The sequence below is a fragment of the Paroedura picta genome, chromosome 7, assembly GCF_049243985.1.
Source record: "Paroedura picta isolate Pp20150507F chromosome 7, Ppicta_v3.0, whole genome shotgun sequence".
In the NCBI taxonomy this organism is placed as follows: Eukaryota; Metazoa; Chordata; class Lepidosauria; order Squamata; family Gekkonidae; genus Paroedura; species Paroedura picta.
This window is the reverse complement of record NC_135375.1, coordinates 30656269-30669896: the sequence shown is the minus strand read 5'-3', so window position 1 is coordinate 30669896 and position 13628 is coordinate 30656269. Positions and strand designations below refer to the sequence as shown.

Here is a 13628-nt window from a genome sequence, read left to right as displayed (position 1 = left end):
TGCCATTTACTGTACTAGCAGCACTGGCTTTGCAAACATTTCAACCACATTTCAACCACAGAATATTCCCAGTAGCCTGCTTTAATTTGAACAAAAAAAAACCCAAGGCTAATTTCCCCTCAACATCAGCCTCATCAATTTTATGTTAGCATTCCCCTCAATTAAGAATTGCCTCTCCTGAATCCTCTCTATCCAGAGAAAGATCTCCCTCCTGTGGAAATTTCCAACAAATTCAGAATGAGCTGGTTTTTGTACCATACTTTTTACTACCCTAAGGAATCTCAAAGCATCTCAAAAAAAGAACTTTACAAGCCTGACTACTCAACCGTGGTCTCACACATACTTTGAACAAGGAAGGAAGGAAATGCCACACATCCAGACATATATTAACACCACAGACTAGGATGCCACATTGTGCTCTTGTAAAAGTCACTGGATTGGGCACAATATAGAATATTAAACTTTATTAATAACTGCTGAACTGCCAGATAGATTGGAAATGCGATTAAAAAGCATACAGTAAAAGAGGCCAGGACTTGCAAAAAAAAATTCAAAAGAGGAATCTTTACAAAAATAACAATAGAAACAAAAGAGAGCCAGATTTCTAGAGAATACTCAGAAGTTATTTAAAACCACATTAACTGAAGCCCAGATAGAATACATTCCACAGTTTAGGCTGCTATAACTATAATCTATTGATATAAATTGCTCTTAGTACGCTTGTGGAGAAGGGCAGTCTGTAAATCAAATTTTAAATAATTTTTTAAAAAATATGGGGCATGTACCCAAATCACAGCCATTATAAAGTGTAAGGTGATGCACACTAGGACAAAAAGAAATCCCAATTTAGTGGGGTTTGAACTTACTGAGACTTAACATGCTATACTGAGTGTTCTTCATTGGCTATGTACAAAGGATCCTGGCATAAATCAGAAGTTTGGGTTAAGTAAAGGACTTGCTAGCCATGATTCAATCAACTCAATTTAACTGAAAATGTGTGTTCAGTTAGACACATTCTTAATGGGGATGTGATTAATTTCAAAAGCAGTGCAATTATAAAATGCCCTGCTGACAAAAATCCCAAATAAGTTATGCTGACTATCCAAGTTATCTACTGAGACCTCCTCCTTGGCTTGCTGTTGGCAACTAAAAATCTCTTTGGTAAATGGGGACACAATACTCCATCTGTGTGTGGAGCCTGAGATAATAAATTCACTTGACAAATTTGGGCTGCCAAGTCTCACAATCAGACAATAAAATCTAGCCTATCAGACAATAGATTATTTATTGCCACTTGGCTTCCTTTCTTTCATATCTCATGTCCTCAGATGACCACCATAACAATCCATCAAAAAACAACGGAATTGCTTTGTTGAACTTATATAGTATGATATGCTACATCTAGCTTCTACTTGACTATTAAACTTGCCATTTTGATACGTTTGAACACATGAAGTCACCTTATACTCAGGTCATTACTCTATCAAGATCTAGAATGTCAACTTGGACTGGCAGCAACTTTCCATGGTTTCAGGTAAGGTTTTTATTTATTTATTATATTATATTTATATACCGCCCCCCGGGGGCTCAGGGCGGTTTACATAAGAAAAAACAACAATACATAAGACAATTTATACACTGCTGGAGATGTTGAGGACCAAACCTTGGACCTTCTATAAGCAAGCATATGTTCTATCTATGACCCAAGGGCCCTTCTCACTGCTTTCCTCTGGGGTATACAAAATTAACCACTGATGCTTTTATTGTCTCAATTTCCCTCCTTTCCTTTTTTGATCTCACTCAGAAATACTGACTTCCTGGATCCTACAAATATGATCTTATTCATTTTTTGTATTCTGTAAACATCTTTGATCAAAAAAAGTTACAACTCAGGGAAGCAGAAAATGCTTGGTTAAGGCTGTCCCCTGGCCAGCTGACCACCATCCTCAAATACATTCATTTTTCAAAATGATTTTGAGCCACTGAGGTTGCATGGAATGAACTACAGTGAAAATAAGTGGTGAAGAAATTTATGTAAGTCTCAGAACAGCACCAGGAGAGGAGATATGGACACTAAACTTGGCTTGGGGTATGGGATTATCAACTGCACATGGTATGGACCAATTCACATTGCCTGTCCTCCCAAAATGACATTTTGTTCCTGCCCCCATTTATTAATGTATCCAGACTTTCAATTCTCTGAACACACAAGATGCAGAAATCAGAACATTCTGGAAGCCCTTTTGTTGAATTTTAGCCTTTGGTTATTATTCTGAGGACACTGAAATAATTGAGTGTGGCAGGACTTGATAAGTGACACAAAGTGACACTTGCACATTGGGTGAAGTTTAAAAAAAAAAGATAGGGCCAATAATTAATTTTACCCTGTAGACTGAAAAGATAGATAGAATCCACAAAGTGTGCAATGTTATATTTATTGATTCGCTTTCTTTCTTTACATTACATTAATGTTTTTCATCACAATTCACAAATAATTTACTGATTAAAAGTAAGAAATCCAGTTCCAAACTTCACTATGGGTTTGGGGGGGTCAGTGCTGAGAACTATGAATTTTTAAAACCAGGAATAATAAAAACATTATAAAAGCAATTAGATCTTTCTAGTAAAAAAAAAACACTCATCATTTTACCTTTCAGGTCAAGAACATCAGCAGGCATTTCAAGATTGATTTCCCAGATGACATCCAATTACAAAGAGGCCATAGTTTTATTAAGTATGTAATCCTTTACTCAGTAAAAAAGCTTTTTGGTTTGGCTTACGACCTAAAATTTTCTGGAGCATATCCATTCCATCTAATGAACCTCCAGGCTTCAGGATAAGATTTCTGTATTTCATTCCAGCCTAAAAGAAAATAAAAAGGTTGGCTAATATTTCATGCTTATGTGAATTTTCTAAAAACACCCCAAAATAAAGGAAACTGCCATGGAATGGAAGCAAGAGGTATCCTTATCACAGAACTAACTTTATTGTTTTTGTACTTCCACCAGCTGTTTGTGAGATAAAACCTTCTGCACGCTCCAGTCCTTGGCTAACATACTCCCAGCAAACTAGGTTTACAAAACTTGTAGGACTAGAGAACACTAAACATGTGTTGGATACTACATAAAGAGCACCATGTCTGTCTGTTACCACAGTCTTATGTCTTAAAAGTCATCTTCCCAAGAACTGCTCTGCCGCTAATCCATCTTTAACACATCTTGAAAGTCTATGTGGGTAGTTTATGGAGACATGCATATTTCTGCAGTCTCTCACATTAAGCATATACAAGATTAAGCTTCATGTCCAGACTCTGAATGTCTGGAGCACTGCTTAAGCATCATACAGAGGACCAGTCAAGTATCTCAGACGCTACACAGAAGACTGATTTCTCCAGCCTATTCCCATATTAACATTTCTGATGAAGTGGCCAAGATCATCTAAATGTCCACTCACCTCCAAGGATTAGTATACAAATGATCTTGTCCTCATGGGACATGGATTCCATGGGACAACACACAGAATAATTCTCAGAGCCAAATATCATGCAACACTGGAGTTCCATAATTTGTAATATAGACGACATTGTTGAGCGTGGCGGGGTATAAATTAAAGCAGGGGTCCCCAACCCCTGGTCCGGGGACCAGTCCCGGTCCGTAGATCAGTCGGTACCGGGCCGCAGCTCCTCCTCGTCCTCCTCCCCGGCTGCTGCCTCAGGAGCTGCCCTGCCACTCTGCTGCTGGCTCACCTTTGGTGCTTTCCGGCAGCTGCCATGGCTGGGGCTCCCCCTTGGCATGACACTGTGCAGCTGCTTCTGGCAGCACCCACCAGCGGGCGGCGAGAAGTCAGGACTACTCCCCCCCCCCCCCCGGGCCTCAGTAAAATTGTCAAGCGTTGACCGGTCCCCGGTGATAAAAAGGTTGGGGACCACTGAATTAAAGCATATAAATAAATAATAAATAATAGCCAGTATTTTATGTGGATCTGTCTAATTCCATATGAAGTTCTCATACTGGTGCTGGCTGTTCCTGCACTGTACTTTTCTCCCAAGTCTATTTATGGAATATAACAATATTGCTCTCCCAATTTTTTCCTGCATCTCTTATTTGCACCTGTCATTTGTTAACACGTCTCTTGTGCAGGCATTTCATGAATGCAACACTAGCTGTTGGCAATTTATTGGCTAGGTTATTAACAAATGAGAAATGGGAAAGGTTACTACTCACATAATCAGATAAACTTAAGAGAAGGTTATGCTTTATGCAAAACCGGGTAGGAAGTTATGGAAAGTAGTTCTGGGTGCCTGTTGTAACATTTATTAACATTTATTAACATTGCCAAACTGCCTTCCCAGTCACATTGATCAATGTTTTTTACTTGGTTGTTTTTAATGCAAAGTAAAACTTCCAAAATGTATTCTTGTTGTAAATTTTAACTATCTGCAGCTCTAGCCTTAGCTTAGTCATTTGACAAGTTCGCAATTAAGAAACTGCAAGACATTGTTGTCCAACCCTCTCAACACTTCTACATATGATGTGTGTTTTGAAATATATTATGAACAGCCTGAAATTTTGCTTGCTTTAAAACTATGAATTCATAGATACCACATGAAGGTACAACAGAGGAAATGGTGCAGAACGGATACATTACATATTGTTACAACGCAAAGCTCAACTGAACAGAACAACAACACTCAACTTGACCTCCCTCATTGTGAATGCATCCAATCAGTTGGGGGAAAAAGAATCAGGTCACAATTACTTGCTGAAACTTTCAAAATAACCAAAACTTTATAAGTGTCAAAACATAAATTTAACATTTATCTAATGCTATGTGTTTCACAAAAATACAGCTATTTTACTCATTAAGTATACCGACTGACATGGGATTGTCAGACATTTCTGCAAGTACAAGGACTTCTAGCCTCCGAACATGATTTTTTTTGCTTCCCCACTCCCATAGCAACCTGAAATGCCTTCCTTCCAAAATCCTGCGCTTGGGAAAGAGGGATCCCCCTAAGAATGGAATTGGGGGGTGGGGGAGAGGAAAACTGTGCTCCAAGGACAGAAATCCTTGTGCCTGTAGAAATGTTAGTCTGGATCCAACCCTCAGATCTATAAGACCATTTACTGGATGTAAATACTGCCCAAATGCCTATCTCTTGGTTGAAATTTGCCAATTCTGTCTTTTTCTAATAAGGCATCTTTTTCAGAATTGACCCCAGCAAACTGTTGCATGCAATCCACACTAGGTAGCATACAGAAAGTCATCCTACCTTTGGATTCATTATCCCTTCTTGTTTAAAGCAATTGTAAAAAATTTCCATGGAGAATACCTCGCTCCAGAGGTACCCATAGTACTGGGCATCATATCCACCTGCTAAATGTCCAAAGGTAGCTGGCATGTTTGTTCCTTAAAGGGCAGAAAACAACATGCAGGTACAAATCAAATCAAAACCTTTGTTTGGCATTATTACAAATCACATAACCAGATCACACAGCATCAAGACATGACACAAACTATCATAAACTTTTAAGAAGGAGGAAAAAGGAAATTGTCTAAAGTTAGTAACAATCAATACTTGGAGCTTCATGGAAGCTCAGGAATACCTGGCTACTTGATGAATGATATGTGATTTTCTGGTCACATCATACAGAAGACAGAAAACTAACTCCTTATCAGAGTGACCTTTAAACTTGTGTAAAAGAGGGCTAATAAAAGAGTGCCTCAACTCAATATAAAAATTACAATGAAGCAAAACACGAGATAAAAAAAATAGGAGCAGTCCCTGATGAGGTGTTCTCAAGAATCTTCCATAAAGTACTGCAGACAGCAAAACACCAAACACTGATTATGCAGATACACCTATATTAGAGCAAGTGTAATAAATAATGGATTCAGGGGAGAATATAAATGCAGTTAAATTTCTGAAGCTGATCAGATCTGGCCTCAGCCAGCAGTTCTATGGAAGTCAGAAAGGCCTGACTTACACTGCTGTGAGCTTCTCAGAAAAACAGCAGAATACAAATAGAACAAGTAAATACAAAGCAGTGTGGAATTTCCACCCATTGGCCATACTGAATCCCTCCTCTGGCAATCAGCCACAAGAACCATCTTGGCTACTTGACAGTATTCTATGTGACACGGGAGGTGGGCAGAGTACATGTGAAGAAATGGACTCAAGTAGCACTAGTGGGAGGAGCTCTCATTTGGGGCATGGAAGGGCACGCAAGTCCTTCTTAGTGTACCTGTTGGGACTCTTACTTCCTCCCTTTTTGGGGGGCCACATTCTGTTCAGAGCAGATGTTGGCAGAGTACATCAGATGTTCCCTTCTGTGCTCTGGTCAGAGAGGCCATGAATTTGCATTCAATGAATCCAGGCTCAAAGAAGTAAGAAAGACGGGGAGGGGGTAGAAATGGAGATGTGAAGACCTGAAAAACCTTTTCCTATCTTGAGAACTTTTTTCATCTTTTGTCAAGTTTGGGGGGCATTTTTTTTTAAGAAAATCTCTATGAAAATTTTTTCCCCCCATAAAGAGCAAAATGTTTTACTCCCTCAAAATATGTTTTATGAGGATTTTTATGTAAGGCAATCACATTTTCAAGGATCAGTTTATAGGCTATAAGTCCACACAGTCTAATGCTATTAACAAGCAACTGGAGACTACTTCACTGTTTTCAGTGTTATGCATGATATAAAAATATTCTACTTTGACTGCATGGGGCTGGTTACACACTTTTTACCCCAACACATGTTTTCTATTTTCAGTGTTTATTTTTTCATACATTTCAGACTGCAAAAACTAAGATACAAATTCAAAAGTACATATGGTGCTGCTGTCTGCAGCTCTCTCACAAGTATTGTATATTCACAACTTTGCTTAAAGAAAATAAACACAATTTTACTTAGAGATTCCATTAAAATTCTAAAGTTATATATGATGCACTGTATATTGACAAACCAATCAAATACATTTAGGCTTGAACAGATATTAACAGTGTGATTTTAACTGTCAAAACTTAGACATGCTTAATTTTCCATTGTATCATGGTATTAAAAACCAGTAGTATTCATTGTTTACAAAACCCCCCTTAAGCTGCATTAGTAAAAGTTAAATTGATAAATGAAAGCTTTTAAATTTCCATACCAGGCGTTGCAGGTATTCCCAAAATATCATCACAACACTTGGCATATTCCTCAGCGGGATTAGCAGAAGATTTTGTATGAACTGACTGATCAACTTTGCTCAAGACAATCTGGCGAAGAGTCAGGAGACCTAGTTAAATCAGAGAATTAAAACACAGTCAACAAACCAGGACAAGGAGCATTGAAACAGGCTGTGAATGCTACAAAACCCTAACTGAGACAGAATGTATTAAGATCTTTAAGTGTTTAAAACCAAATAGAATCGGATAAAAAGAACTGCCGTTTCAAGGGGGTGGGGGTCATGTTAATTAATATTTAATATTTGTCATGTTAATCTTATATTACTATTGCTATCATTATGAATATGCCTAGTGTTCTGGCACCAGTCATTTGGAGCCTCAAATAAAGGGCCAAAATTAAGATGAAAAACAATTACATGAGTGTTTGGATCTAGCCACAGTAGCAATGTATCGCTCTATGAACTCCCAAATATTTAAATCACAGTGTCAGACAGTTTCTGACAAAAGAAAGAGAAATAAAGGATGGATTACTGAACCTGAGTATCCTCTAAGATTTTCAACAGAGCTCATCACTCAGCAAAGCAGGAAAAAGTTGGTCTTTAGGAATTGAATTTATTTATTTGATTTTTATACCACTCTTCCATACGGCTCAGAGCGGTTTACATATAACGTTGGGGGGGGGGGGATACATGGAATGACCTAACATAACATAGTCAAAAATAACAATAAATAACAACAATCCAACGGTGGTTCTGAATCTTAATCAACAATATAACGAGAATGATAATGTTTTAGATCTCAGGGAGAATCTATAACAGATCTTTTAAGACTCCCAATCATCTGCTAGCATTTCTTTTATTTCATGCCAGTTATTTAATTTTTGCATATCCACACAAACAGACACCCCCCTTCTCGCAAAAGGAATACCTGTGTTGGCTAGCCTAGAAGCCACTAGTTTTTCAAGGAGATCATCTGGGATACAGCTTCCATCTTTATAATGCCTTGACATTTGTTTCAGAGGTTCTTTCTCCCATACCCAGTTCTCAAACATTTGGGAAGGTACCTCTACAAAATCCGTTTCCACATTAGTTCCACTAAACCTAGCAAAGTCAGTCTGTTGAAGATGAAAAAACACAAAGAATGATTTCAGAGTGAAATCCTAAGGAAGATGTAGCATATAATATGGTATGGTGATGTGAAGTGAGGCACTTTTTTCCTCCTCATTCCTCAGCAATTTTTAAACACTATGGCAAGCCACACATAATCGATCACTCAGGTGACATGAGGAGAGAAGAGTGGTAGCAGGAAGGTGTTGAGGACACCGTATGTTGAGCCATAAGAGAGAGATGCACTCACATAATCTGCGGAGGAAATCTTGTTGCTCTGCCAGGACTTCCTCCCGGATTTGATGCAGGAAGTGAACTAGAACCCTCTTGGCTCTCTTAGAGTCCTACTTTGAACTACTTCAGTCTGCTGTGCTTGGCTGGAGTAGCCAAGGCAGTGGTCCGGCCAACTGTGTGTCCTCTTGACCCATGTCCCCCATGGCTGGTCAAAGCTGGTGGTGGGGAGATTTGAGGCCCACTCTGGGATTTTATCAACTTGTCCCTGGCTTCAGGGACCTTCCTGGAGAAAGAGGCAGTAGTGCAGCCCTTACTGAAAAAATAAGAGCTGGATCCCACCAACCTAGCCAGTTACTGCTCAATTTTGCAAATAGCATTCCTGGGCACTACAGTTCTTTTTTTTTGGGGGGGGGGGTCTTACAGCAGTGTTGGACACACCTGAACACCAACTTTTGACCTACCATCTAACCAACATAGAAATTAGGGGCACAGCTTTGAAATGGCTGGAGACCTTTCTCCAAAGTTGGGATGGAGGGTGGCACTAGGGGGAAGTATGTCTCAATAAAGGGCCTGAAATTGTGGGGTCCCACAGGAAACCATGCCTTCCTTGATATTATTTAACATCTATATGCACCCCTTTGCCCAGCTGATCTGGAGTTTCAGGCTAGAAAGACATCCAGCTATTTTTGTTAATGGATGACCATCTGTCAACCCCACCCGACCATCTGGCAAAGCCAGAGGTCCTCTGGTTGGGACAGCAGGTAGAGAAACAGGTGACAAACCTCCCAATGCTCAACAGAGTGCAGTTAACACTGGTGCCATCTGTCAGGAGTTTGAGTATGACTAGACCCTTCCTATCAATGGAAGCCCAAATCATGAAGATAGCCCATGAAGACATGTAACACTAGTGCTCTCTAAATAGCATTGGCTCCAGATTGGAGACTGAATTGAGTTCCAAGTTTTGATTTTGACTTTCAAAGCCCTAAAGTCTGGGACTGGCATATCTATGGGAACGTCGTTTCCCTTATGTTCCTCCAAGAGCACTAAGATCTGCAGAGCAACATCTATTGAGAATTCCCCAGTCCAAAAGAGATGACACTGGCCTCAGCCTGGTAGAACATGCTCCCAAGGGAGAGCAGGGCCCTGGGGGGCCTTAACCAGTTCCACAGGGCCCAAAAGGCAGCGCTATTCCACCAGACTCATAGTCAGGGCCCAAAATAACATCCATCTAAATAATATAAAATCCCTCAATAAATGTTGGTCTCACCACCATTAGGAGGAACTGGAGGATCAACTCCTGATACCAAAACCCATATCTGGAATATTAGTTGGGGGCATATGTATTAACACTGTTTTAATGTTGTTTTAACTTTGTATATGATGTTTTTACAAAATTATGTTACCCACTCTGAGAAACATGGAAAGGGTAGGTTAAAAATAAAATATTATTATTAACACACACAGAATTATTAAGTAGCTCAGTGTTAAACTGCAACACATTTTACTGTCTATATTTATATACAAAACCCCATGTAAAGCTTGTGAGTTAAGAAGAGCCAGCATCCAAGATTGACTGATATAAATAAGACTAGGATTATTCACACATACTTGATTTTAGCAAGAAAGCCAAGAAACCTGGGATTATTAATGCCTGAAGTCAGCAGAAATGAAAAGCACATTTGCCATTGACATTGATCTGAGACTCATGGTTGAATTTTAAACTCTAATATGAAAGGCACCATTTTATAATATATGGGGATCCATCCAAATGAAACAAATTAAGTGGGAAACAAATCACATTTCAGCCATTGGGAAATAAAGCTTATTTCAGTGACCACTGAGGGCCTGTACTATAGCAGAATTTGTGTTTTAAAGGCTGTAGCATTATGATATTGGGTATCCAGAACCACTAAGTGGGAAACCCAAAATGGACCATAACTTCCCTGTTTCCATCTGTTACCCCAAATATCTTCTGAAATGCTGCTTATGGGGAAACAGGTAATTCCCAGGAACAATGGGGAGGGGGGTGGAGATTAGCAGTGGGAAAGGAAGAAATCACCCAAAATCACTCCCCTGTCTCTTATGTTAGTAGAAACGCTGCAAGATACAAGCTACAGATTATTAAGCCAACTGTTATTGAATATTAAAATGCCTACTAACCTGTGCACATATCTGATGCATTACATGTCCAAACTCATGGAAATAAGTTTTCACCTCACCATGTCGTAGTAGCGATGGGCAGTCCACTGTCGCTTTTGTGAAGTTAGTTACCAGAGCTGCTACCGACATCATTCTGCTGCCGTCAGAGAGCAAGCAGCCAGGCTGGAGACCAAAGCACGCAGCATGCCCGTATTTTCCTTCTCTGAGTAAGAAAACAGGTCGAAACCATCCTTTACAGAAGTACCACAGAAAAAGAAGATAAATTGTTTGGTACTGCTTATATATATGTGGTAGAAAAAGGCTCATCCTTCTCTTGGAACAGCTAAAAAGAGGAAAACATTTTCCTACTTTCCTGTAACAGCCACAGCACTTGAGAGTCAAAGAACATTCCTCCTGTAATTTAGACATACTACTAAAGGGATAGCTCTGACTGCTTCTGAGTGGCTGTTTTACTGTAAGCTATTCTTAGTAATACCGTATATACTTGCAGATAAGCCGAGTTTTTCAGCCCTTTTTTAAAGCTGAAAAAGTTCCCCTCGGCTTATATGCGGGTATTAAAAAAAACAGCTTCCAGACAAGACTGGAGGGTAGGGGTGGGAGACAAGGCAGAGATGCAGCAATCCTGGGAGGGAAAGAGCAGTCTCCCCTCCCCCCTCCCTGCCTTAACAAGGCTAGCATGAGGCTTGCACGTGTTGCAGGAAGCTCTGCAGGAAGTTCTGAAGCCTCTGTCACAAAGGGAAAGCAGAGAGCAGAAGGAGGAAACACCCCTAGAGGAAGGAATAAAGGCAAGAGGGGTCAGAGGGAAAGAGGAGGGAGGAGGAGGATGGGAAGAAAAGGGAAAGAAATCCTGCCCAAAACAGGGGGGAGGGGAGGAATGGAGAAAAAGCCACTATCCAAGCACCACCCTCGGCTTATATGTGAGTCAATAAGTTTTTCCAGCATTTTGTGGTGTAATCGGGTGCCTTGGCTTATAAGCAGGTCAGCTTATATGCTAGTATATACGGTTATTACAGCATTACCAACATATCCAATTCCCTGAAGCTTTAGCTTTTTGCCCTTTGAAGAGAGGTACCCTTTGGACCCCATGAAATCAGGTATGTTCACTGACATACACTTGTTTCACACATTCACTGCATATGCTGCAATATTCTTGACCATCCTAATGCACTAAGACCAAGCTCCATTGAATACCTTTTGCAGTCCACAGAAAGAGCTATATTACATCCCGTCATGCCTTTTGGCATACCGATTTTATCTAGGGCTTTTATGTCCTGTCCACAGACTTCATACCTAAGTATCTGATTCTTTAAAAGAGACTTTTCAAGGTGAAATAGCAGCATGCAGAAGTTGATGTCTACATTCAGGTCTAGACATTTCTCAACAAAACACTCTATATTGGCTTTTTCTTTTGTGGTGGCACAAAAATGCTGCATTGCTAGAGCTCCTTGTCACTTGAACAAAAGGATAAAATACATATTTTATTCCTTTCTGTTTCTCTTTCAAAGCAGCAATGGTGGCACTTTGAAGATGGGTACCTAATGCATATCCTGCTCATAGTTTTGAATAAAATTATTAGTGAGGGGATGAAAAGAGCAGATATTTGGCTTGCAAACATCCGGCATGATGAATCAGCACATCAGTCAGCAAACACATAATAAACCCTTGGGAAAGAATGTCTGAAAGTGCCTTTTGAAAACCAGGTATTTGTATCCATTATCTGAGGGAAACGGGGTATGAATTGTGTTTGGTCGGACACACTTCATTAAAGTTCTGGATTTAACAGCTTTTGGAATAGTTTCAAATAAGTTATTTTCAAACACTGGCTGGCATTTGCTTTGTTAAGCTAATCTACTTTGAAGTAAAACATCTGAAAGGCAACATGCTAAATGCATATATACAAGGTCACATATAGCTGATCTGTCATCGTATCATTATCGCTATTCTTAAAATTAAGCTGATTTTCGGTCCCACCTTGCCAATAAATTCTTTCAGATTATGTTAGAACTGGGGGCCAAAATCGTTGCATTCAGGAATACAAAGGGCGCTAGATTGGGGGGTGGAGTGAAAGAACTCTGAGGACGGCCTCTCCATCCTCCCAGGACCTGGAAAGGCTGCAGACTGGAGGCCCCTGGGAAGGTAACTCAGGCAGGGGCAGCTCTCACACAGCAGGGATCTGCAGTCTCTGAGCCTCGGAAGGAAGTGGAAGGAGGAGAGGGTGGTCAGGGGTGGGGGCTTGGCTGGCCGCTGGACACAGGTAAGCCGCTTGGAGGAGGAGGCACTCAGGGATTGGGCAGTCACAACCGGTGTGCTTAATAGAAATTAAAGCCAGTAGAAAGCTGAGATGAAAGGTTTGAGTCCCAGAATGAAAACAATTTCTAGATGAGGCGAACAAAGTAGGCAGTTTGAGGCTGTAGGCAAAGAAATATGTGTTAATGACATGTCGAAGGCTTTCGTGGCTGGAGCCAAATGACTGTTGCGAGTATACTGGGCTGTGTGATCATGACAGGGACTAAAACTACTAGAGCATGGCCACACAGCCTGGAATACACCCACAACAGCCCTGTTAGATATTGTGCTGAATTACAGCTACAGAGAACAGCAAAATATGGCAATATTTTAATTATTATTGTAAGTCACCTTGAATCAAAAGGAAAGGCAGGACATAAATGTTTATATCTAAATAAATAAAATAAAACTGCTCTGTGTGGTTTGTAAAAGAGCTTTAAGAAGTCATTGAGTTTTAAACCATGATTGTGAATAGAATAAAAGTATTTATCTTTCGGAATATGTAGGGCTTTTTGTTCTTCAGAACTGTATGCATAAAAATGTACTGCAATCTAGAAACAACAGAAATGATTGACAAAGATGCCAAACTCAGGATAACTAGAAACCTTTCCTACTTAAAAGTCAAGGGGAAGCTAGACTTAGTTCTTAGTTTCTCCCAAGAGTTCTTCCTCTACACCA

General features: G+C 40.0%; 1 protein-coding gene across 3 annotated transcripts in view; it reads right to left on the bottom strand.

Annotated features, from left to right (window-relative positions):
- Window positions 1-2416: 2416 nt before the first annotated feature.
- NLN (neurolysin) overlaps window positions 2417-13628 on the bottom strand; it is a 35201-nt gene continuing 23989 nt past the window's right edge. For all 3 annotated transcript variants that reach the window (XM_077347253.1, XM_077347252.1, XM_077347254.1), the window contains 5 exons: window positions 10665-10866; window positions 8092-8278; window positions 7146-7274; window positions 5273-5409; window positions 2417-2862 (listed from right to left, as the gene is read on the bottom strand). In XM_077347253.1, coding sequence (XP_077203368.1) covers window positions 2731-2862; window positions 5273-5409; window positions 7146-7274; window positions 8092-8278; window positions 10665-10866 — 787 coding nt within the window. In that variant the 3' untranslated portion in view covers window positions 2417-2730. The remainder of the gene's footprint in view (window positions 2863-5272; window positions 5410-7145; window positions 7275-8091; window positions 8279-10664; window positions 10867-13628) is intronic.